The sequence below is a fragment of the Chiloscyllium plagiosum genome, unplaced genomic scaffold (assembly GCF_037043375.1).
Source record: "Chiloscyllium plagiosum isolate Xiang-an unplaced genomic scaffold, Cpla_swu_hap1 HiC_scaffold_1, whole genome shotgun sequence".
In the NCBI taxonomy this organism is placed as follows: Eukaryota; Metazoa; Chordata; class Chondrichthyes; order Orectolobiformes; family Hemiscylliidae; genus Chiloscyllium; species Chiloscyllium plagiosum.
In genome coordinates, this window is record NW_028270139.1 from 169,246,030 (window position 1) to 169,272,194 (window position 26,165).

At 47.5% G+C, this 26,165-nt stretch overlaps 1 protein-coding gene across 1 annotated transcript in view; it reads left to right on the forward strand.

Annotated features, from left to right (window-relative positions):
* The window catches only part of LOC148152293 (disintegrin and metalloproteinase domain-containing protein 12-like), a 236,154-nt gene that overhangs the window by 107,499 nt on the left and 102,490 nt on the right, over positions 1–26,165 (forward strand). The window contains exons 11-12 of the mRNA XM_087985877.1: positions 12,279–12,421; positions 21,110–21,287. Of these exons, the coding sequence (XP_087842003.1) occupies positions 12,279–12,421; positions 21,110–21,287 (321 nt within the window). The remainder of the gene's footprint in view (positions 1–12,278; positions 12,422–21,109; positions 21,288–26,165) is intronic.

Sequence of the window (26,165 nt, forward strand, 5' to 3'; positions counted from 1 at the left end):
GATGTTGCGCCGATCCAAGCCCACCTAAACTACACTAACCCACTATCCTCCATATACCTATCCAATGCCCTCTTAAATGCCCATAAAGAGGGAGAGTCCACCACTGTCACTGGCAGGGCATTCCATGAACTAACGACTCGCTGAGTGAAGAACCTACCCCTAACATCAGTCCTATATCTACCCCCCCTTAATTTAAAGCTATGCCCCCTTGTAATACCCGACTCAATACGCGGGAAAAGGTTCATACTGTCGACCCTATCTAACCCCCTAATCATCTTGTACACCTCAATCAAGTCACCCCTAAACCTTCTTTTCTCCAGAGAAGACAGCCCCAAGTGCCTCAGTCTTTCCTCATACGATTTTCCTTCCATACCAGGCAACATCCTGGTAAACCTCCTCTGCACCCGTTCCAATGCCTCCACATCCTTCCTATAGTATGGCGACCAAAACTGCACACAATATTCCAGATGCGGCCGTACCAGAGTCTTATACAACTGCATCATGACCTCAGGACTCCGGAACTCAATTCCTCTACCAATAAAAGCCAATATTCCTACCACTCTCTGTGTAAAAACCGTTTGAGCTTTCCCCTTCTCACCTCAGTGCATGCCCCCTGGTATTAGATGTTTTAACTCTGGGAAAAAGCATCAAACCTATCTGTGCCACTGCTCATTTTATAGACTTCTATCAAGTCTCCCCCTCAGTCTCTGCTGCTCCAGAGAAAACACCCCCAGTTTTTCTAGCTTCTCCTGATAGCTCATTTCTTCTGATCCAGGCTGTGTCCTGGTAAGCCTCTTCTGCACGCTCTCCAAATCCTCCACATCCTTCCTGTAACGTGGCAACCAGAATTTAACATAATACTCTAAGTGTGGTCTAACCAAAGTCTTATGAAGCGGCAACATAACATCTTCCAATTAAACCTGTTGGACTATAACCTGGTGTTGTGTGATTTTTAACTTTGTACACCCCAGTCCAACACCGGCATCTCCGAATCATCCTGATTTTTGTACTCAATTCCCCGCCCAGCATCCAATGGGGGAGGTGATGTCCTAGTGGTATTATCACTGGATTTTTAATCCAGAGATCCAGCTATTGTTCTGGGGACCTGGGTTCAATTCCTGTCATGGCAGACAGTGGAATTTAAGTTCAATAAAAAGAAATTGAATTAAAAGTCTGATGCTGACCATGAATCCATTGCCAATTATTGGAAAACCCAACTGGTTCACTAATGTCCTTCAGGGAAGGACATCTTTAACTGGTCTGTCCTTCATGTGACTCAACCAACAGCAATGTGGTTGCCTCTTAAATGCCCTCTGGGCAATTAGGGATGGATGATAAATGCTGACTAGCCAGCAACACCCTCATGCCATGACTGAATAAACGAACAAAAGGTAAGCATGCTATATACCTTCTTTACCACCTTATCTATTTGTATAGCCACTTACAGGGAGCTGTGGACTTGAACCCCAAGATCTCTCTGCACATCAGAGTCCTGCCATTAACTGTATAGTTTTCCTTCACATTTGATCTCCCAAAGTGCAATGCCTCACACCTACCTGGATTAAACTCCATCTGCCACTTCTCTGCTCATATCTGCAACTGATCAATATCCTGCTGTAACTTTTGACAACCTTCACACTGCAGCACCCAAGAACAACAAAAAGCAGAAGAACAATATCTGTACAACGTTTTCAAGAAAAACGGTTACTCAATAATCACAATCTGCCGATTCCTCAGAAACAAACCCAAACAAGCAGACACAACGCAACTGAAATCTACCGCCACATTACCTTACATCAAAGACATATCAGAAATGACTTCCAGACTACTCAGACCCCTTGGCATCATGGTAGCCCACAAACTTACCAACACACTTAAACAGCAGCTGATGAACCTGAAGAATCCATTAGATACCACCAGCAAAACTAACGTCATTTGCAAGACGTCACGCAAGAACTGTAAAAACCACTACATCGGATGCACTAGCAGGAAACTTGCCACCAGGATACATGAACACCAACTGGCCACCACAAGACACGACCCACTATCACTAGTTTCTATACATACAGACACAGAAGGACACCACATTAACTGGGACAGCACATACATCATAGGACAGGCAAAATAAAGACACACATAAGAATTCTTCGAGGCATGGCATTCTAACCAGAACTCCGTCAATAAGCGCATCAATTTAGATCCTATCTACCTTCTCTTGAAACAAAGAACCAGAAATGACATCACCCACCTTAAGAAACCAAGAACTATAAATAGAGAAGCAGGACATACCACCAGCTCTTCACCAGACTCTCACTGATTATGTTTCTGAGCATGGTGGCGAAATGTCTGAAAACAAACCTTCAATCTCAGTGAGCTAGCTTACATACTAATCTTCTGCACTATCCACAACTCTGCCAAACTTTGTGTCATCTGCAAACGTACTAACCCATGCAAATACATTTTCATCTAAGTCATTTATATTTATCACAAACAGCAGAGGATCCCTGCGGAACACCACTAGTCACTGACCTCCAGCCTGAATAACACCCTTCCACCACTACCCTCTACCTTCTATAGGCAAGATTAGATTAGATTCCCAACAGTATGAAAACAGCCTTCTGAAGAATAACCCACCCAGATCCATTCCCCTACCCTATATTTACCTCTGACTAATGCTAACACTATGGGCAATTTGGCATAGCCAATTCACCTGACCTGCACACCTTTGGACTGTGGGAGGAAACCGGAGCACCCGGAGGAAACCCACGCAGACACGGGAGAATGTGGAAAATCCACACAGTCGCCTGAGGTGGGAATCAGACCCGGGTCCCTGGTGCTGTGAGACAACAATGCTAACCATTGAACCACCGTGCCACCCCAATTCTGAAAGTCAATTCTGAATCCACACATAGAATTCTGAATCATGTCACTGTGGATCCCATGTATCTTAATCTTCTGGATGAACTTACAGCGAGGAACCTTGTTGAAAGCCTTACTAAGCTCTATGTAGATAACATCTATTGGTCTACCCTCATCGATCATTTCATCACTTTCTCAAAAAGTCCTGCATAAAGGCACGCTGACTGTCCTTAATTAGGCCATTCTTTTCACATTGTGGGTAAATCCTATCCCTAGAGAATGATTGTGAGATAGTGACTGAGTGTGAGTGAGAGACTGAATGTGAGATAATGACTGAGTGTGAGTGAGAGACTGAGTGTGTGAGAGACTGAGTGACTGAGTGTGAGATAATGACTGAGTGTGAGATATTAACTGAGTGTGAGTGACAGAGTTAGTGTAAGTGAGAGACTGAGTGACAGACTGAGTGTGTGAGTGAGTCTGAGTGAGAGACTGAGTGACTGAGAAACAGTGAGTGACTGAGTGTGAGACAGTGACTGCGTGAGATAGTGACTGAGTGTGTGACAGACTGAGTGAGTGAGAGACTGAGTGATTGAATGTGAGATAGCGACTGCATGAGATAGTGACTGAGTGTGAGAGACTGAATGTGAGTGAGAGACTGAATGTGAGTGAGACTGAATTTGAGATAGTGACTGACTGTGAGAGACTGAATGTGAGTGAGACTGAATGTGAGTGAGACTGAATGTGAGATAGTGACTGAGTGTGAGAGACTGTGAGATAGTGACTGAGTGTGAGATAGTGACTGAGTGTGAGAGACTGAATGTGAGTGAGAGACTGAATGTGAGTGAGACTGAATGTGAGATAGTGACTGAGTGTGAGAGACTGTGTGAGATAGTGACTGAGTGTGAGTGAGAGACTGACTGTGAGACTGTGACTGAGTTTGAGAGACTGAGTGTGAGATAGTGACTGAGTGTGAGTGAGAGACTGAATGTGAGATAGTGTCTGAGTGTGAGAGGCTGAGTGCGAGATAGTGACTGAGTGTGAGTGAGAGACAGTGTGAGATATTGACTGAGTGTGAGTGACTGAGTTTGAGAGACTGTGAGATAGTGACAGAGCGTGAGAGACTGTGAGATAGTGACTGAGTGTGAGTGAGAGACTGAGTGTGAGATAGTGACTAAGTGTGAGAGACTGAGTGTGAGATAGTGACTGAGTGTGAGTGAGAGACTGAGTGTGAGATAGTGAGTAAGTGTGAAATAGAGACTGAGTCTGAGTGAGAGACTGTGTGAGTGAGAGACTGTGAGAGACTGAATGTGAATGAGAGACTGAATGTGAGTGAGACTGAATGTGAAATAGTGACTGAGTGTGAGAGACTGTGTGAGATAGTGACTGAGTGTGAGTGAGAGACTGACTGTGAGACAGTGACTGAGTGTGAGAGACTGAGTGTGAGATAGTGACTGAGTGTGAGATATTGACTGAGTGTGAGTGACTGAGTGTGAGAGACTGAGTGTGAGATAGTGACTGAGCGTGAGAGACTGAGTTAGTGACTGAGTGTGAGTGAGAGACTGAGTGTGAGATAGTAACTGAGTGTGAGAGACTGAGTGTGAGATAGTGACTGAGTGTGAGTGAGAGACTGAGTGTGAGATAGTGACTGAGTGTGAGTGAGAGACTGAGTGCAAGATAGTGACTGAGTGTGAGAGATTGAGTGTGAGATAGTTACTGAGTGTGAGTGAGAGACTGAATGTGAGATAGTGACTGAGTGTGAGAGACTGAGTGTGAGATAGTGACTGAGTGTGAGATATTGACTGAGTGTGAGTGACTGAGTGTGAGAGACTGAGTGTGAGATAGTGACTGAGCGTGAGAGACTGAGTTAGTGACTGAGTGTGAGTGAGAGACTGAGTGTGAGATAGTAACTGAGTGTGAGAGACTGAGTGCGAGATAGTGACTGAGTGTGAGTGAGAGACTGAGTGTGAGTGAGACTGAATGTGAAATAGTGACTGAGTGTGAGAGACTGAGTGTGAGATAGTGACTGGGTGTGAGTGAGAGACTGACTGTGAGACAGTGACTGAGTGTGAGAGACTGAGTGTGAGATAGTGACTGTGAGTGAGAGAATGAATGTGAGACAGTGACAGAGTGTGAGAGACTGAGTGCGAGATAGTGACTGAGTGTGAATGAGAGACTGAGTGTGAGATATTGACTGAGTGTGAGTGACTGAGTGTGAGAGACTGAGTGTGAGATAGTGACTGAGCGTGAGAGACTGAGTTAGTGACTGAGTGTGAGTGAGAGACTGAGTGTGAGATAGTAACTGAGTGTGAGAGACTGAGTGTGAGATAGTGACTGAGTGTGAGTGAGAGACTGAGTGTGAGATAGTGACTGAGTGTGAAATGGAGACTGAGTCTGAGTGAGAGACTGTGTGAGTGAGAGAGTGTGAGAGACTGAGTGTGAGATAGTGACTGAGTGTGAGTGAGAGACTGACTGTGAGACAGTGACTGAGTTTGAGTGAGAGACTGAATGTGAGATAGTGACTGAGTGTGAGAGACTGAGTGCGAGATAGTGACTGAGTGTGAGTGACTGAGTGTGAGAGACTGAGTGTGAGATAGTGACTGAGCGTGAGAGACTGTGAGATAGTGACTGAGTGTGAGTGAGAGACTGAGTGTGAGATAGTGACTGAGTGTGAAATAGAGACTGAGTGTGAGATAGTGACTGAGTGTGAGTGAGAGACTGAGTGTGAGATAGTGACTGAGTGTGAAATAGAGACTGAGTCTGAGTGAGAGACTGTGAGAGACTGAATGTGAGTGAGAGACTGAATGTGAGTGAGACTGAATGTGAGATAGTGACTGAGTGTGAGAGACTGAGTGTGAGATAGTGACTGAGTGTGAGTGAGAGACTGAATGTGAGATAGTGACTGAGTGTGAGAGACTGAGTGCGAGATAGTGACTGAGTGTGAGTGAGAGACTGAGTGTGAGATATTGACTGAGTGTGAGTGACTGAGTGTGAGAGACTGAGTGTGAGATAGTGACTGAGTGTGAGATAGTGACTGAATGTGAGTGAGAGACTGAGTGTGAGATAGTGACTGAGTGTGAAATAGAGACTGAGTCTGAGTGAGAGACTCTGTGAGTGAGAGACTGTGAGAGACTGAATGTGAGTGAGAGACTGAATGTGAGTGAGACTGAATGTGAGATAGTGACTGAGTGTGAGAGACTGAGTGCGAGATAGTGACTGAGTGTGAGTGAGAGACTGAGTGTGAGATATTGACTGAGTGTGAGTGACTGAGTGTGAGAGACTGAGTTAGTGACTGAGTGTGAGTGAGAGACTGAGTGTGAGATAGTAACTGAGTGTGAGAGACTGAGTGTGAGATAGTGACTGAGTGTGAGTGAGAGACTGACTGTGAGACAGTGACTGAGTGTGAGAGACTGAGTGTGAGATAGTGACTGAGTGTGAGATATTGACTGAGTGTGAGTGACTGAGTGTGAGAGACTGAGTGTGAGATAGTGACTGAGCTTGAGAGACTGAGTTAGTGACTGAGTGTGAGTGAGAGACTGAGTGTGAGATAGTAACTGAGTGTGAGAGACTGAGTGTGAGATAGTGACTGAGTGTGAGTGAGAGACTGAGTGTGAGATAGTGACTGAGTGTGAGTGAGAGACTGAGTGCGAGATAGTGACTGAGTGTGAGAGATTGAGTGTGAGATAGTGACTGAGTGTGAGTGAGAGACTGAATGTGAGATAGTGACTGAGTGTGAGAGACTGAGTGTGAGATAGTGACTGAGTGTGAGATATTGACTGAGTGTGAGTGACTGAGTGTGAGAGACTGAGTGTGAGATAGTGACTGAGCGTGAGAGACTGAGTTAGTGACTGAGTGTGAGTGAGAGACTGAGTGTGAGATAGTAACTGAGTGTGAGAGACTGAGTGCGAGATAGTGACTGAGTGTGAGTGAGAGACTGAGTGTGAGTGAGACTGAATGTGAAATAGTGACTGAGTGTGAGAGACTGAGTGTGAGATAGTGACTGAGTGTGAGAGACTGTGAGATAGTGACTGAGTGTGAGATAGTGACTGAGTGTGAGAGACTGAATGTGAGTGAGAGACTGAATGTGAGTGAGACTGAATGTGAGATAGTGACTGAGTGTGAGAGACTGTGTGAGATAGTGACTGAGTGTGAGTGAGAGACTGACTGTGAGACTGTGACTGAGTTTGAGAGACTGAGTGTGAGATAGTGACTGAGTGTGAGTGAGAGACTGAATGTGAGATAGTGTCTGAGTGTGAGAGGCTGAGTGCGAGATAGTGACTGAGTGTGAGTGAGAGACAGTGTGAGATATTGACTGAGTGTGAGTGACTGAGTTTGAGAGACTGTGAGATAGTGACAGAGCGTGAGAGACTGTGAGATAGTGACTGAGTGTGAGTGAGAGACTGAGTGTGAGATAGTGACTAAGTGTGAGAGACTGAGTGTGAGATAGTGACTGAGTGTGAGTGAGAGACTGAGTGTGAGATAGTGAGTAAGTGTGAAATAGAGACTGAGTCTGAGTGAGAGACTGTGTGAGTGAGAGACTGTGAGAGACTGAATGTGAATGAGAGACTGAATGTGAGTGAGACTGAATGTGAAATAGTGACTGAGTGTGAGAGACTGTGTGAGATAGTGACTGAGTGTGAGTGAGAGACTGACTGTGAGACAGTGACTGAGTGTGAGAGACTGAGTGTGAGATAGTGACTGAGTGTGAGATATTGACTGAGTGTGAGTGACTGAGTGTGAGAGACTGAGTGTGAGATAGTGACTGAGCGTGAGAGACTGAGTTAGTGACTGAGTGTGAGTGAGAGACTGAGTGTGAGATAGTAACTGAGTGTGAGAGACTGAGTGTGAGATAGTGACTGAGTGTGAGTGAGAGACTGAGTGCAAGATAGTGACTGAGTGTGAGAGATTGAGTGTGAGATAGTTACTGAGTGTGAGTGAGAGACTGAATGTGAGATAGTGACTGAGTGTGAGAGACTGAGTGTGAGATAGTGACTGAGTGTGAGATATTGACTGAGTGTGAGTGACTGAGTGTGAGAGACTGAGTGTGAGATAGTGACTGAGCGTGAGAGACTGAGTTAGTGACTGAGTGTGAGTGAGAGACTGAGTGTGAGATAGTAACTGAGTGTGAGAGACTGAGTGCGAGATAGTGACTGAGTGTGAGTGAGAGACTGAGTGTGAGTGAGACTGAATGTGAAATAGTGACTGAGTGTGAGAGACTGAGTGTGAGATAGTGACTGGGTGTGAGTGAGAGACTGACTGTGAGACAGTGACTGAGTGTGAGAGACTGAGTGTGAGATAGTGACTGTGAGTGAGAGAATGAATGTGAGACAGTGACAGAGTGTGAGAGACTGAGTGCGAGATAGTGACTGAGTGTGAATGAGAGACTGAGTGTGAGATATTGACTGAGTGTGAGTGACTGAGCGTGAGAGACTGAGTTAGTGACTGAGTGTGAGTGAGAGACTGAGTGTGAGATAGTAACTGAGTGTGAGAGACTGAGTGTGAGATAGTGACTGAGTGTGAGTGAGAGACTGAGTGTGAGATAGTGACTGAGTGTGAAATGGAGACTGAGTCTGAGTGAGAGACTGTGTGAGTGAGAGAGTGTGAGAGACTGAGTGTGAGATAGTGACTGAGTGTGAGTGAGAGACTGACTGTGAGACAGTGACTGAGTTTGAGTGAGAGACTGAATGTGAGATAGTGACTGAGTGTGAGAGACTGAGTGCGAGATAGTGACTGAGTGTGAGTGACTGAGTGTGAGAGACTGAGTGTGAGATAGTGACTGAGCGTGAGAGACTGTGAGATAGTGACTGAGTGTGAGTGAGAGACTGAGTGTGAGATAGTGACTGAGTGTGAAATAGAGACTGAGTGTGAGATAGTGACTGAGTGTGAGTGAGAGACTGAGTGTGAGATAGTGACTGAGTGTGAAATAGAGACTGAGTCTGAGTGAGAGACTGTGAGAGACTGAATGTGAGTGAGAGACTGAATGTGAGTGAGACTGAATGTGAGATAGTGACTGAGTGTGAGAGACTGAGTGTGAGATAGTGACTGAGTGTGAGTGAGAGACTGAATGTGAGATAGTGACTGAGTGTGAGAGACTGAGTGCGAGATAGTGACTGAGTGTGAGTGAGAGACTGAGTGTGAGATATTGACTGAGTGTGAGTGACTGAGTGTGAGAGACTGAGTGTGAGATAGTGACTGAGTGTGAGATAGTGACTGAATGTGAGTGAGAGACTGAGTGTGAGATAGTGACTGAGTGTGAAATAGAGACTGAGTCTGAGTGAGAGACTCTGTGAGTGAGAGACTGTGAGAGACTGAATGTGAGTGAGAGACTGAATGTGAGTGAGACTGAATGTGAGATAGTGACTGAGTGTGAGAGACTGAGTGCGAGATAGTGACTGAGTGTGAGTGAGAGACTGAGTGTGAGATATTGACTGAGTGTGAGTGACTGAGTGTGAGAGACTGAGTTAGTGACTGAGTGTGAGTGAGAGACTGAGTGTGAGATAGTAACTGAGTGTGAGAGACTGAGTGTGAGATAGTGACTGAGTGTGAGTGAGAGACTGACTGTGAGACAGTGACTGAGTGTGAGAGACTGAGTGTGAGATAGTGACTGAGTGTGAGATATTGACTGAGTGTGAGTGACTGAGTGTGAGAGACTGAGTGTGAGATAGTGACTGAGCGTGAGAGACTGAGTTAGTGACTGAGTGTGAGTGAGAGACTGAGTGTGAGATAGTAACTGAGTGTGAGAGACTGAGTGCGAGATAGTGACTGAGTGTGAGTGAGAGACTGAGTGTGAGTGAGACTGAATGTGAAATAGTGACTGAGTGTGAGAGACTGAGTGTGAGATAGTGGCTGTGAGTGAGAGAATGAATGTGAGATAGTGACAGTGTGAGAGACTGAGTGCGAGATATTGACTGAGTGTGAGTGAGAGACTGAGTGTGAGATATTGACTGAGTGTGAGTGACTGAGTGTGAGAGACTGAGTGTGAGATAGTGACTGAGCGTGAGAGACTGAGTTAGTGACTGAGTGTGAGTGAGAGACTGAGTGTGAGATAGTAACTGAGTGTGAGAGACTGAGTGTGAGATAGTGACTGAGTGTGAGTGAGAGACTGAGTGTGAGATAGTGACTGAGTGTGAAATGGAGACTGAGTCTGAGTGAGAGACTGTGTGAGTGAGAGAGTGTGAGAGACTGAGTGTGAGATAGTGACTGAGTGTGAGTGAGAGACTGACTGTGAGACAGTGACTGAGTTTGAGTGAGAGACTGAATGTGAGATAGTGACTGAGTGTGAGAGACTGAGTGTGAGATAGTGACTGAGTGTGAGTGACTGAGTGTGAGAGACTGAGTGTGAGATAGTGACTGAGCGTGAGAGACTGTGAGATAGTGACTGAGTGTGAGTGAGAGACTGAGTGTGAGATAGTGACTGAGTGTGAAATAGAGACTGAGTCTGAGTGAGAGACTGTGTGAGTGAGAGAGTGTGAGAGACTGAGTGTGAGATAGTGACTGTGAGTGAGAGACTGAGTGTGAGATAGTGACTGAGTGTGAGATAGTGACTGAGTGTGAGTGAGAGACTGAGTGTGAGATAGTGACTGAGTGTGAAATAGAGACTGAGTCTGAGTGAGAGACTGTGAGAGACTGAATGTGAGTGAGAGACTGAATGTGAGTGAGACTGAATGTGAGATAGTGACTGAGTGTGAGAGACTGAGTGTGAGATAGTGACTGAGTGTGAGTGAGAGACTGAGTGTGAGATATTGACTGAGTGTGAGTGACTGAGTGTGAGAGAATGAGTGTGAGATAGTGACTGAGCGTGAGAGACTGAGTTAGTGACTGAGTGTGAGTGAGAGACTGAGTGTGAGATAGTAACTGAGTGTGAGAGACTGAATGTGAGATAGTGACTGAGTGTGAGAGACTGAGTGCGAGATAGTGACTGAGTGTGAGTGAGAGACTGAGTGTGAGATAGTGACTGAGCGTGAGAGACTGAGTGTGAGATAGTGACTGAGTGTGAGTGAGAGACTGAGTGTGAGATAGTGACTGAGTGTGAAATAGAGACTGAGTCTGAGTGAGAGACTGTGTGAGTGAGAGAGTGTGAGAGACTGAGTGTGAGATAGTGACTGAGTGTGAGTGAGAGACTGACTGTGAGACAGTGACTGAGTTTGAGTGAGAGACTGAATGTGAGATAGTGACTGAGTGTGAGAGACTGAGTGCGAGATAGTGACTGAGTGTGAGTGACTGAGTGTGAGAGACTGAGTGTGAGATAGTGACTGAGCGTGAGAGACTGTGAGATAGTGACTGAGTGTGAGTGAGAGACTGAGTGTGAGATAGTGACTGAGTGTGAAATAGAGACTGAGTGTGAGTGAGAGACTGTGTGAGTGAGAGAGTGTGAGAGACTGAGTGTGAGATAGTGACTGTGAGTGAGAGACTGAGTGTGAGATAGTGACTGAGTGTGAGATAGTGACTGAGTGTGAGTGAGAGACTGAGTGTGAGATAGTGACTGAGTGTGAAATAGAGACTGAGTCTGAGTGAGAGACTCTGTGAGTGAGAGACTGTGAGAGACTGAATGTGAGTGAGAGACTGAATGTGAGTGAGACTGAATGTGAGATAGTGACTGAGTGTGAGAGACTGAGTGCGAGATAGTGACTGAGTGTGAGAGACTGAGTGCGAGATAGTGACTGAGTGTGAGTGAGAGACTGAGTGTGAGATATTGACTGAGTGTGAGTGACTGAGTGTGAGAGACTGAGCGTGAGAGATGTGAGATAGTGACTGAGTGTGAAATAGAGACTGAGTGTGAGTGAGAGACTGTGTGAGTGAGAGACTGAGTGACTGTGAGAGACTGAATGTGAGATAGTGACTGAGTGTGTGAGAGACTGTGAGATAGTAACTGAGTGTGAGTGAGAGACTGAGTGTGAGATAGTGACTGAGTGTGAGAGACTGAATGTGAGACAGTGACTGAGTGTGAGATAGAGACTGAGTGTGAGTGAGAGACTGTGTGAGTGAGAGACTGTGAGTGACTGAGTGTGAGAGACTGAGTGTGAGATAGTGACTGAGTGTGAGAGACTGAGTGTGAGATAGTGACTGAGTGTGAGAGACTGAATGTGAGACAGTGACTGAGTGTGAGATAGAGACTGAGTGTGAGTGAGAGACTGTGTGAGTGAGAGACTGTGAGTGACTGAGTGTGAGAGACTGAGTGTGAGATAGTGACTGAGTGTGAGAGACTGAGTGTGAGATAGTGACTGAGTGTGAGAGACTGAATGTGAAATAGTGACTGAGTGTGAGCTTGTGATGAATTATGAGCAAGTGACTGAGTCTGAGCTGGAGATTTGAGAGTGAGCTAGTGCCGGAAGAAATAACCAGAGAGCGCTGAGTTTAAGTGAGACGTGTTATGAGTGCAAGTGACTGAGATGATAACAGGAATGTCTTCTGTTCCTTCCTAGGACAGCCAGCCAAGCTTCTTGGCTGCTGCTGCAACGGTGGCCCATGAACTGGGCCACAATCTGGGACTGACACATGATACTGAGGAGCGTGGCTGTATCTGTGCAGATGAGACTGCAGGCTGCATCATGGAAACGGAATTGGGGTAAGGAAAAGATTCAGACAGTTTGGCTGGTGTTTGGGGATCTCATTACCAATGTCATATCTAACAGTGAGAGTGAAGCCACCCTGTCATTTACACAGACCTGGTGAGATAAACTGTATTACCAGAGGAGCCATGTTTTTGGGTGTAATTTATTCCATCTCTATGTCACAATTGCAGTACTGCTGGATAGGTGACTATGAGAAGACTCCACAAACAACTCCACCATCAGCCATGGTGCAGCTTTGAATTAAAAGCCAGGCAGAAACTAAAGAAACTACAATCAAATGTCCAGTTCTGGTCGCCTCATTATAGGAAGGAGGTAGACGCTTTCGAGAGGGTGCAGAGGAGATTTACAGGATGCTGCCTGCTTTGGAGGGCTTGTCTTATGAGGAGAGGTGGAGTGAGCTAGGGTTTTTCACACTGGAGAGGAGGATGAAGAGAGGTGACTTGATAGAGGTGTACAAGGTAATGAGAGGCATAGATAGAGTAGACAGCCAGAGACTTTTCCCCAGGGCAGAAATGGCTGTAACGAGGGGTCATAATTTTAAGGTGATCAGAGGAAGGTCCAGGGGAGATGTCAGAGGTAGGTTCTTTACACGGAGAGTGGTGGGTGTGTGGAATGCACTGCCAACAGTGGGATTATAGTCAGAGACATTAGGGACATTAAAGCGACTGCTGGACAAGCACATGGATGGCAGTAAATTGAGGGGTGTGTCAGATCTTAGATCTTAGATTAAGATAAATGCTTGGCATAACATCGTGGGCCGAACGCCCTGTACTGTGCTGTACTGTTCTATGTTCTATGAAGGGAGCAAGTTTAACAAGGGCCTGTGGGTCAGGCAACATTTGTGGGTGAAGAGAAATATTCCTGTTCTAACTCACACCACTACAAAATAAGGTTGAAGTGCCTGTGAATGAATGAAACCAAAAGCACAAGGTGAATGATCCTCCGTTAGGTTATAGAAAACAGAAGCCCTCGAGCTGCCGCTGCCATTCAGTCAGGTCATGGCTGTTCTGCTACCTCAACTCCACCTTTCCACACAGAATTACTGAGTCGCCCTGAACTGGTGCTAACATGGTGGTGCAGCAAGTAGTTAAGGCAAATGGTGTATTGATTTTTATTACAAAAGGATTTGAGCGTCAGAGTGAAGATGTCTTACAGCAGTTCTATAGAACCGATTATATTACATGATGTTCTAGTCTCTGTACCTACAGAAGGATATCCTTGCCAGAGAGAGAGTGCAAGAAAAGTTCTGATGTGGAGGTGCTGGTGTTGGATTTAACAGAAGACGTTAAAAAGCACACAATACCAGGTTTGACTAAAACCTGTTGGACTATAACCTGGTGTCGGTGTGATTTTTAACTTTGTCCAAGAAAAGTTCACCAAACTAATGGATGGGATGGAGGAATTGTCCTGGGAAGGAAGGTTAAACAGACTGGGCCTACATTCCTTGAAATTTAGAAGCATGAGAGGTAATCTTGTTCAAGTATAAACAGTGCTTACAGGAATTGACAGAGTAGAAGGGAAATGTTTCCCCTACCTGCAGCAAGATGGGGTTCTAGGACAAGAGAACGTGGTCTTAGAATAAGGGGCAGGTCATGTAGGACAGAGATGAGGAGGACTTTCTTCACTCAGATGCTGCTAAATCTATTGGATACTCTACACCTGAAAGCTGTAGGGGCTTATCCATTGAGTGTGTTCATGGTTAACATGGATCAATTTCTACATATTGAAAACATCAAGGGATACAGAGATAATGCAGGAAAACGGTGTTGAAGCAGAAGATCAGTGACAATCTCATTGGCTACGTCAAGCAGTCCCTCTTCAGCACATACACAGGTATTGTTCCCCAACTCTTCCACCATTACATTGATGACATTATTGGTGCTCCATCCTGCACTCAGGCTGAACTGGAGTAATTCATCGACTTCGCCCACAACTTCCAGCCCACCCTCATTCATTTGGTTTATCTTGGACACCTCCCTCCCCTTTCTTGACCTCTCCATTTTCATGGAAAAGCGCAGCAGGCCAGGCAGCATCTGAGGAGCAGGAGAATCGACGTTTCGGGCATAAGCCCTTCTTCAGGAATGAGGCTGGTGTGCCAAGCGGGCTGAGATAAAAGTTGGGGGGGGGGGGGAAATTTGGGGGAGGGGCGCTGGGAATACAATAGGTGGAAGGAGGTGAGGGTGAGGGTGATAGGCTGCAGAGGGGATGGGGGCAGAGAGGTCAGAAAGAAGATTGCAGGTCAAGAGGGCGGGGTACTGAATCCGGAGGTTGGGACTGAGATAAGTTGGGGGGAGGGGAAATGAGGAAGCTGGAGAAATCTACATTCATCCCGTGTGGTTGGAGGGTTCCTAGGCGGAAGATGAGGCGCTCTTCCTCCAGGCGTCGTGTTGCCATGGTCTGGCGATGGAGGAGGCCAAGGACCTGCATGTCCTTGGCAGAGAGGGAGGGGGAGTTAAAGTGTTCATCCACGGGGTGGTTGGGTTGGTTGTTCTGGGTGTCCCAGAGGTGTTCCCTGAAACGTTCCGCAAGTAGGCAGCCTGTCTCCCCAATGTATAGGAGGCCACATCGGGTGCAGCGGATGCAGTAAATGATGTGTGTGGAGGTGCAGGTGAATTTGCAACGGATATGGAAGGATCCCTTGGGGCCTTGGAGGGAAGTGGGGGGGGGGTGGGCGCAAGTTTAACACTTCTTGCAGTTGCAGGGAAGGTGCCGGGTGTGGAGGTTGGGTTGGTGGGGGATGTGGACCTGACAAGGGAGTCGCGGAGGGAGTGGTCTTTCCGGAACGCTGATAGGGGTGGGGAGGGAAATATATCCTTGGTGTTGGGGTCTGTTTGGAGGTGGCGGAAATGACAGAGGATGATACGATATATCCGGAGGTTGGTGGGGTGGAAGGTGAGGACCGGTGGGATTCTGTCCTGGTGGCGATTGTAGGGGCGGGGTTCATGGGCGGTGGAGTGGGAAGTGGAGGAGATGCGGTGGAGAGCATCGTCAACCACGTCAGAGGGGAAATTGCGATCTTTGAAGAAGGAGGTCATTTGGGCTGTTCGGTAGTGGAATTGGTCCTCCTGGGAGCAGATGTGGTGGAGACGAAGGAATTGGGAATATGGGATGGCGTTTTTAACAGGGGGCACGGTGGGAGGAAGTGTAATCTAGGTAGCTGTGGGAGTCGGTCGGTTTGTAGTAAATGTCTGTGTTGAGTCGGTTGCCTGAGATAGAAATGGAGAGGTCTAGAAAGGGGAGGGAGGAGTCTGAGACTGTCCAGGTAAATTTGAGGTCAGGGTGGATGGTGTTAGTAAAGTGGGAGCACATGATAGCACCAATACAATCATCGATATAGCGGAGGAAAAGGTGGGGGTGGTGCCAGTGGAGCTGCGGAAGATGGACTGTTCCACATATCCAACGAAGAGGCAGGCATAGCTGGGGCCCATGTGGGTGCCCATGGCTACTCCTTTGGTTTGGAGGAAGTGGCAGGATTGGAAGGAGAAGTTGTTAAGAGTAAGGACCAGCTCAGTCAGTCAAAGGAGGGTGTCAGTGGAAGGGTACTAGTTGGGTCAGCGGGAAAGGAAGAAGCAGAGGGCTTTGAGTCCTTCGTGATGGGGGATGGAGGTGTACAGGGACTGGATGTCCATGGTGAAGATAAGGCGTTGGGGACCGGGGAAGCGAAAATCATGGAGGGGGTGGAGGGCGTGAGTGGTGTCCCGAACGTAGGTGGGGAGTTCTTGGACTAAGGGGGACAGGACAGTGTCGAGGTATGAGTTCGGTGGGGCAGGAGCAGGCTGAGACAATGGGTCGGCCGGGGCAGTCAGGTTTGTGGATTTTGGGCAGGAGGCAGAAACGGGCAGTGAGCGGTTGTGGGACTATGAGGTTGGAGGCGGTGGATGGGAGGTCCCCTGAGGTGATGAGGTTATGGATGGTCTGGGAGATGATGGTTTGGTGGTGGGAGGTGGGGTCATGGTCAAGGGGGCAGTAGGAGGAGGTGTCCCCAAGCTGGCGTTTAGCCTCAGCGGTGTAAAGGTCAGTGCGCCAAATTACCACTGCACTTCCCTTGTCTGCCGGTTTGATAGTGAGGTTGGGGTTGGAGCGGAGAGAGTGGAGGGCTGCACGTTCCGAGGGTGAGAGGTTGGAGTGGGTCAGAGGGGTGGAGAAGTTGAGGCGGTTAATGTCGCGGCGGCAGTTGGCTATGAAGAGATCGAGGGCAGGTAAGAGGCCAGCACGGGTTGTCCAGGTGGATGGGGTGTGTTGGAGGTGGGAGAAGGGGTCATCAGAGGGTGAGCGGGAGTCCTGGTTGAAGAAGTAGGCGCGGAGGCGAAGGCGGCGAAAGAATTGTTTGATGTCTCGCCGCGTGTCAAACTCATTGATCCGGGAGCGTAGGGAGATGAAGGTGAGGACTCTGCTGAGGACTGATCGTTCATCCTCAGAGAGGGGGAGGTCTGGAGGGATGGTGAAAATACGGCAGGGCTGGGAGCTAGGACCTGGTGTGGGGCTGGAGCTGGGAGTGGGGGCGGAGTTAGTCGTGGGGACGGAGTTGGTCATGGGGGCGGAGTTGGTAGTGGGGGCAGAGTTGGGGCGGAGTTGGTCGTGAGGGCGGAGTTGGTCATGGGGGCGGAGTTGGTAGTGGGGGCAGAGTTGGGATGGAGTTGGTCGTGGCGGAGGAATTGGGGGTGGAGTTGATTGTGTGGGTGGAATTGGGGTGGAGTTGGTCGTGGGGTGGAGTTGGGATGGAGTTGGTCGTGGGGGTGGAGTTGGTCGTGGGGGTGGAGTTGGTCGTGGGGGTGGAGTTGGTCGTGGGGGCGGAGTTGGGGTGGAGTTGGTCGTGGGGGCGGAGTTGGGGTGGAGTTGGTCATGGGGGCGGAGTTGGATTGGAGTTGGTCGTGGTCGCAGCCCAAATGGCCTCCTTCTTCAAAGACCGCAATTTCCCCTCAGACATGGTTGACGATGCCCTCCACCGCATCTACTCCAATTCCCGTTCCTCCGCCCTTGATCCCCACCCCTCCAATCGCCACCAGGACAGAACCCCACTGGTCCTCACCTACCACCCCACCAACCTCCAAATACATTGCATCATTCGTCGTCATTTCCGCCACCTCCAAACAGACCCCACCACCAGGGATATATTTCCCTCCCCACCCCTATCAGTGTTCCGGAAAGACCACTCCCTCCGCGACTCCCTCGTCAGGTCCACACCCCCCACCAACCCAACCTCCACTCCCAGCACCTTCCCCTGCAACCACAAGAAATGCAAAACTTGAGCCCACACCTTCCCCCTCACTTCCCTCCAAGGCCCCAAGGGATCCTTCCATATCCACCACAAATTCACCTGCACCTTCACACACAAAATTTACTGCATCGGCTGCACCCGATGTGGCCTCGTATACATTGGAGAGACAGGCCGCCTACTTGCGGAACGTTTCAGGGAACACCTCTGGGACACCCGCACCAACCAACCCAACCGCCCAGTGGATGAACACTTTAACTCCCCCTCCCACTCCACCAAGGACATGCAGGTCCTTGGCCTCCTCCATCGCCAGACCCTGACCACATGACGCCTGGAGGAAGAGCGCCTCATCTTCCGCCTAGGAACCCTCCAACCACACGGGATGAATGTAGATTTCTCCAGCTTCCTCATTTCCCCTCCCCCCAACTTATCTCAGTCCCAACCTCCGGATTCAGTACCCCGCCCTCTTGACCTGCAATCTTCTTTCTGACCTCTCTGCCCCCACCCCCTCTGCAGCCTATCACCCTCACCCTCACCTCCTTCCACCTATTGTATTCCCAGCGCCCCTCCCCCAAATTTCCCCCACCCCCCCCCCAACTTTTATCTCAGCCCGCTTGGCACACCAGCCTCATTCCTGAAGAAGGGCTTATGCCCGAAATGTCGATTCTCCTGCTCCTCGGATGCTGCCTGACCTGCTGTGCTTTTCCAGCACCACACTTTTCAACTCTGGTCTCCAGCATCTGCAGTCCTCACTTTCTCTCCATTTTCATCTCCGGCAACAGTTTTTATCCACAGACTCTCATAACCCCTGGACCACACCTCCTCCCACCCTGTATCCTGCAACAACTCTTGCCCACTTTCCCAATTCCTCTGACTCCATCGCATCTGCTCTGACAAGGAGACATTCCGCTCCCTAGCATTCCAGATGTCCACCTATTTTAAACAACATGCTTTCCCTCCCTCTGTCATCCATATTACCCACGACCACACCTCGTCCATTCCCTGCTCTGAACATCCCCTCCCCCCCCGCAACAAATATAGTGAAGATAGGGCTCCCGTTGTCCTTACTTGCTAACTCACTAGACTCCACATTGAACGTATCATCCTCAAACACTTCTGCCAACTCCAACTCGACCCCACCACCGAGAACATTTTCCTGTCCCCACCCCTCTCTGCCTTCTGGGAGGACCATTCCCTTCACCAATCGTTGGTTGGTACCACCCTCCCCACCAATCCCCTGAACCCCCTCGGTGGCTTCCCATGCAGTTGTAAAAGCTGCAAAACCTGCTGGCGCACCACCCCCCTCAGTTCCATCTAGGGCCCCACAGAGTCCTTCCAGGTGAGACAGAGGTTCACCTGCCTCTTCTCCAACCTAGTTTACTACATCCAGTGCTCCCGATGAGGTCTTCTCTACAATGGGGAGACCAAACATAAACTAACGGAACGTTTTGCTGAGAATTTCAACAGGGTCCATGAGGGCCAGCCTGACCTCCCAATCACTGCCCATTTCTATTCCCTTTCCCACTCCCTCTCTGACATGTCCATCCTCGGCCTCCTGCATTGTCGCAATGAATCAGACCACAGATTAGAGGAACAACACTTTATCTTCTGCCTGCAGCCCGGAGGACTCAACATCGAGTTCTCCAATTTCAAATAATGACCCTCTCCATCCCCCGGCTCCCTTTCCAGCATATTCTAATAAAGATAAAGCATGGGACAAACAAAGACGATGATCCTCGGCTAACAACTGATTTACAAAATTGGATAAAGAGGAAAGGGGAGGCTTTTGGCAGATACTGAGGGCTCAGAACTGCAGATGACCTCGTGGAGTGCATAATGTGCAAGGGGAAATTAAAAAAAAAATAGAGCAAAATGGAGACATGAAAGAATAATGGCAGATAAAATAGATAAATATCATGTTATTTTCCAAGTACATTAAGGGTAAAAGTATAACTGGGGAAAGAGTAGAGCCCATTGAAGACCGTCCTGGTCATTTGTGCACGGAGGCAGTGTCGTAGAGCCATGGAGATGTACAGCACAGAAACAGACCCTTCAGTCCAGCCCGTCCATGCCAACAAGATATCCCAACCCTATCCCAATCTAGCCCCACCTGCCACCACCCGGCCCATATCCCTCCAAACCCTTCATATTCATATACCCATCCAGATGCCTCTCAAATGCTGTAACTGTACCAGCCTCCAGCACTTCCCCTGGCAGCTCATTCCATACATGTACCACCCTCTGCGTGAAGAAGATACGCCTTAGGTCCCTTTTAAATTGCCCCCTCTTACCCCAAATCTATGCCCTCTAGTTCTGGACTCCCCCATCCCAGCTAAAAGACTTTGTCTGTTTATCCTATCCATGCCCCTCATAATTTTATAAACCTCAGCCTCTGACGCCCCAGGGAAAACAGCCCCAGCCTGTTCAGCCTCTCCCTATAGCTCACACTCTCCAACCCTGACAACATCTTTCTAAATCTTTTCTGAACCCTTTCAAGTTTCACAACATCCTTCCAATAGGAAGGAGGCTAGAATTGCACACAATATTCCAACAGTGGCTTAACCAATGTCCTGTACAGCCGCAACATGTCCTCCCAACTCCTGTACTCAATACTCTGACCAATAAAGGTAAGCATACCAAATGCCTTCTTCATTATCCTATCTACCTGCATGGAAATAGACCCTTCAGCCCAACTTGTCTGTGCCGAGCAGACATCCTAAACTGATCTAGTCCCATTTGCCAGCATTTGACCGATATTCCTCTAAAACCTTCCTAATTGTATACTCATCCAGATGCCTTTTAAATGTAATTGTACCAGCCTCCACCACTTCCTCTGCCAAGCCTCTGCATGAAAACGTTGCCCCTTAGGTCCCTTTTAAATGTATCCCCTCTCACCTTAAACCTGTGCTCTCTAGTTTTGGACTCCCCTACTTTGGGGAGTGCTAATTGACAGGAAGTTTCCTTGGTAATGTTTGACTTGAGACTTTATGGCATTGTCCTCCCAACTCCAAGCGCACCACAATTGCTTGGGCACTCACAATCAGTGCCTGATATTGAGTCTAGTGTCTTTTCAGTGACCTTTAGCTAAATTATGTTAGTTCCCAAGATTGCTACTCAGGTGGAACAGGATCCAATTTATTTCATCATGCCAGAATTAATTGCTTTTCCCTAACTGTTCTTGAAAAGTGAAGCAATCTTATTGTATCACTGTTTTTCTTGCTGTGAAGATAGTCCCCCAGAGCTGTTGGATTGAGAGATCCAGCAGCTTTACCCAGTGCTGATGAAGGAATAGTTGTACCGTATATAACTTCGAATGGTTGTAGGTGGCAATGTCTTCTCTTTGCAGGCGGTAGAGGTGCAGGTTTGGGAGATGTGATGAACTTAGTGGATATGGGCATTGGTTCCTGCTCTTTGTTATATTTTGAACTTGCTCTTCTTTGACACTATCATGTGTTCTTATCCTCAGTTTAAACTTCCCAATAATGTTCAGCAGCTGCAGCAAAGATGACCTGGAGACAAGCCTGCTTCGTGGTTTTGGGATATGTCTCTACAATTTGCCAGACGTTGATAAGCTGGTTCCAGGGCCAGAGTGTGGCAACATGTATGTGGAGAAAAATGAAGAGTGTGACTGTGGCATTCCCAAGGTAAGCAGGAATCAGGTAAATGATGTGGGAAACTACAGACAGCAAGCCTGAATGGTATGAGAACTCATGAACATATTTCTTCTCCTACAGATAGTTATTAAGAGTACACATGGGTTGGACACGGTTTGATTAGGGACAGAGCCGGCGGGGGGGGGGGGGGGGGGGGGCACAGTGGCTTTTTTGAAACCCTGTGATTTTTCACACTATGTCAGCTAAAGGACAGTATCTCCATCCAAAATGACATTTTAATTTAAATTCTAACATTTAATTTGAATGTTTTAGTTTTATTGCAATCCACCCTTCAGAGTTGCTGTGTTTTAACTTGGCTTAATTTCTTCAAATTTGTTTATCAAAAGAGTATAATAGGTAACCTCACAACCTTTAAAAACTACTTAAGACAAGCACTTGAAATGTCATAGCATTTATAGCTGTGGACCTAGTGCTGGAGAATGGGGCTAGTATTGATTTAATGTAGTCTTGGCAGCAATGACTTGAAGGGCCTCTTCTGTACTGTATGTTTCAATAATTATATGAGAGTCCACTTGACTGATGAAAAGTTATTCAGACTTGAAACGTTAGCTTGCTTTCTCCCCATTGATGCTGCAGGACCTGCTGTGATCTCCAGCAATATTTACTTTCAGTTCCGACAGTATACCAGTCTGAAGAACCTCAATCTTGGCTGATCTCGGAATGTATACATATCCAGCTCTTCTCAGTACTTGTGTCGGAGATTTATCTGGGAGTACCAGCTGTTGTAAGCTTAAGTAGATCTGCAGGCATGTTGGGTAATGCCCCTACCTCTGAGCCAGAAGCTCTGGGTTCAAGTTCCACTCCAGGCCACGGACACTGAGTTCATAATGTAGCCAAACACACCAATAGCATGCTAAGAGTGGGAAAGGTTCCTGATCAGCCATGTGATGTCTTCACTTTATTTATCGAGATCTATATCCTGAGGAGGTCACTCCAGTTTCTTGATTTATGGAAAAATTAACAAACAGTGAAATTCACAACTAATCTTGGAGGAACCTGTTTGGGCGAAGTTCACAGCACAGAATCAAATAACTTAATCGTTGTTTTAAGTCTGTCCAACAGAAAGGCTGCAGTAGTGAGTAGAGTGGGATCTTTCTTGATTATATGTGTTTGGAGATATGTCTCTTGATTAAACTTAAAATTTAACTTAAACTTAAAAGCCATAACTATTAATTTAACCTGGGGCAGTGTTTGTAGCGAAATAAGACGGTGTTATTTTCTGGGTCTGTAGATTGTGAAGGAGCAAAAATGGCCTTTAATACAGTGATATGTACTTCTTGTCAGATGTGGGAGTTTAAAGAGTTACTGCGGATTGTATCTGCCATAAATGCTGTTGGATGCAAATCTTATCAGATCGAGAGGATCGGGAGGAAAGACAGATAAAAGCGATGAGGAATTTGCAACAGCAACAGTATGTGATGGACGGCAGTTATAGGAAGGGGGGAAAGTCTCAGATACAGTCACATAGATGGGTTAACTCCAGGAAGGGTGAGAGAGGTAGGCACCTAGTGCAGGAGTCTTTTGTGGATATACCCATTTCAAACAGTGTGCTGTTTTGGAAAATGTAGGAGGTGATGGATTCTCAGGGGAACGCAGCACGAGCAGCCAATTTTCTGGTATTGACACTGGCTTTAATGCAACGAGGGGTACGTCGGCTTCCAAGAGATCAATTGTGTTAGGGAATTCTGTAGTCCAAGGTACAGACAGATGTTTCTGTGGCCAGCAGAGAAAAAGCAAAATGGTGTGTTGTTTCCCTGGTGCCAGGGTCAAGGATACCTCAGAGAGGGTGCAGAATGTTCTCACAGGGGAGAGGGGCCAGCAAGAGGTCATTGTCCACATCTGAACCTAGACATAGGAAGGGAAAAGGTTGAGATTCTGAAGGGAGATTACAGAGAGTTAGGCAGGAATTTAAAAAGGAGGTCCTCAAGAGTAATAATATCTGGATTACTCCTGGTGCTACGAGCTAGTGAGGGCAGGAATAGGAGGATAGAGCAAGTGAATGCACGGCTGAGGAGCTGGTATAGGAGAGAAGGATTCACATTTTTAGATCATTGGAATCTTTTTTGGGGTAGAAGTGATCTATACAAGAGGGACGGATTGCACCTAAATTGGAAGGGAACTAATATACTGGCAGGGAGATTGGCTAGAGCTGCTTGGGAGGATTTAAACTAGTAAGGTGGGGAGGTGGGACCCAGGGAGATAGTGAGGAAAGAGATCGATCTGAGACGGGTACAGCTGAGAACAGAAGTGAATCAAACAGTCAGGGCAGGCAGGGACAAGGTAGGACTAATAAATTAAACTGCATTCATTTCAATGCAAGGGGTCTAACAGGGAAGGCAGATGAACTCCGGGCATGGTTAGGTACATGGGACTGGGATATCATAGCAATTACAGAAACATGGTTCAGGGATGGGCAGGACTGGCAGCTTCATGTTCCAGGATACAAATGCTACAGGAAGGATAGAAAGGGAGGCAAGAGAGATGGGGGAGTGGTGTTTTTGATAAGGGATAGCATTACAGCTGTGCTGAGGGAGGTTATTCCCGGAAATACATCCAGGGAAGTTATTTGGATGGAACTGAGAAGTAAGAAAGGGATGATCACCTTATTGGGATTGTATTATAGACCCCTTAATAGTCAGAGGGAAATTGAGAAACAAACTTGTAAGGAAATCTCAGCTATCTGTAAGAATAATAGGGTGGTTATGGTAGGGGATTTTAACTTTCCAAACATTGACTAGGACTGCCATAGTGTTAAAGGTTTAAATGGAGAGGAATTTGTTAAGTGCTTACAAGACAATTTTCTGATTCAGTATGTGGATGTAGGTACTAGAGAAGGTGCAAAACTCTTGGGAAATAAGGCAGGGCAGGTGTCAAGCACAAAGAACAGAGATCCCAGAACAGATCCCTGCGGAGCACCAGTGGTCACCCAGCTCCAGGCTGAATACTTTCCATTTACTACTACTCTCTGTTTTCTATGGACGAGTCAATTCTGTATCCAGACAGCCAGATTTCCCTGTATCCCATGCCCATCACTGACATAAGACTGATTGGTTTATAATTCCCAGAGTTATCCCAGGATTTTTTGAACAAGGGAATACCACTTACCACCTTCCAATCATCTGGTGCTACTCCAGTGGACAGTGAGGATGCAACAATCAACGCCAAAGCACAGCAATCTCTTCCTTCACTTCCTGTAGTAACCTGGGGCAAACATCCCGTCTGGCCCAGGGGTCTTATCTATCCTCATGTGTTTCAAAATTTCCAGCATATTCTCCTCCTTCACATCAATCTGTTTGAACATATCAGCCTGTTTTACACAGTCCTCACAAACAACACTGAAGCAAAGTATTCATTGAGGACCTCCATTACCTTGCCTGACTCCAGGCACAAGTTCCCTCCACTATCCCTGATTGGCCCTACCCTCACTGTGGCCATCCTGTTGTCCCTTGTGCCCTTGAGAAGGTGGTGGTAAGCTGTTTTCTTGAACCACTGCAGTCCAACAGTACCACCCTTACCCATGTCTGCAGCAGATTAAAGATACATGCAAGGCAGCTGTGAAGGTTTACTGCTGGAGATATGATTGTGCTACAACAGACTCGGCTCTCTTAAACTGGATCCCTTAAATATAAACAGTAAACGTTCTTCTGGCAGGGAAAAGTTCAAAAGGCAAGATGTGAGCATGAAATGCATTTAACAGTAAAAATGCACCTTGACACTGAAGTTGCTCTCATACTCTATGTCCTTATTTATGAAGTCTGGAATACTACGTTCAGTATCAAGAGCTCTCTCTACTAGTTCCAACACCTTTAATGACGTATGCACATATACATCCAGGTCTCAGAAAGAAGAAGAAACGTGTTAAGGAGGCTACCATGGCTGACCAGCAATACATTAACACAAAGAGAAAGCAGGCAATGTGTTCAAAATTAGGAGGAAGTCAGAGGATTGGGTGGCCATTAAAAAGTCAGCAGAGGAGAACTGAAAAGCAGTAAGGGGAAAAAGATGAAATATGAGAGGAGTCGAGCCACTAATAGCAAACAAGGTTGCAGGAGTTGTTTTTAAAATAAAAATACACACTTGGAGTGGCAGCGGCAATAGGAAAACAGTAAAAGGAATCTGGGTGTCCAGTGGGAACAGGGTAAAGGGAACATGAGGGTGCAGTGGGAACAGGGTAAAGGGAACGTGGGGGTCCAGTGGGAACAGGGTAAAGGGAACCTGGCGGTCCAGTGGGAACAGGGTAAAGGGAACGTGGGGGCCCAGTGGGATCAGGGTAAAGGGAACGTGGGGGTCCAGTGGGAACAGGGTAAAGGGAACCTGGGGGTCCAGTGGGAACAGGGTAAAGGGAACCTGGGGGTCCCATGGGAACAGGGTAAAGGGAACCTGGGGGTCCCGCGGAAACAGGGTAAAGGGAACCTGGGGGTCCGGTGGGAACAGGGTAAAGGGAACCTGGGGGTCCATGGGAACAGGGTAAAGGGAACCTGGGGGTCCAGTGGGAACAGGGTAAAGGGAACCTGGGGGTCCAGTGGGAACAGGGTAAAGGGAACGTGGGGGTCCCATGGGAACAGGGTAAAGGGAACCTGGGGGTCCAGTGGGAACAAGGTAAAGGGAACCCTGGGGATCCCATGGGAACAGGGTAAAGGGAACCTGGGGGTCCCATGGGAACAGGGTAAAGGGAACCTGGGGGTCCCGTGGGAACAGGGTAAAGGGAACCTGGGGGTCCAGTGGGATCAGGGTAAAGGGAACCTGGGGGTCCAGTGGGAACAGGGTAAAGGGAACCTGGGGGTCCCATGGGAACAAAGTAAAGGGAACCTGGGGGTCCAGTGGGAACAGGGTAAAGGGAACCTGGGG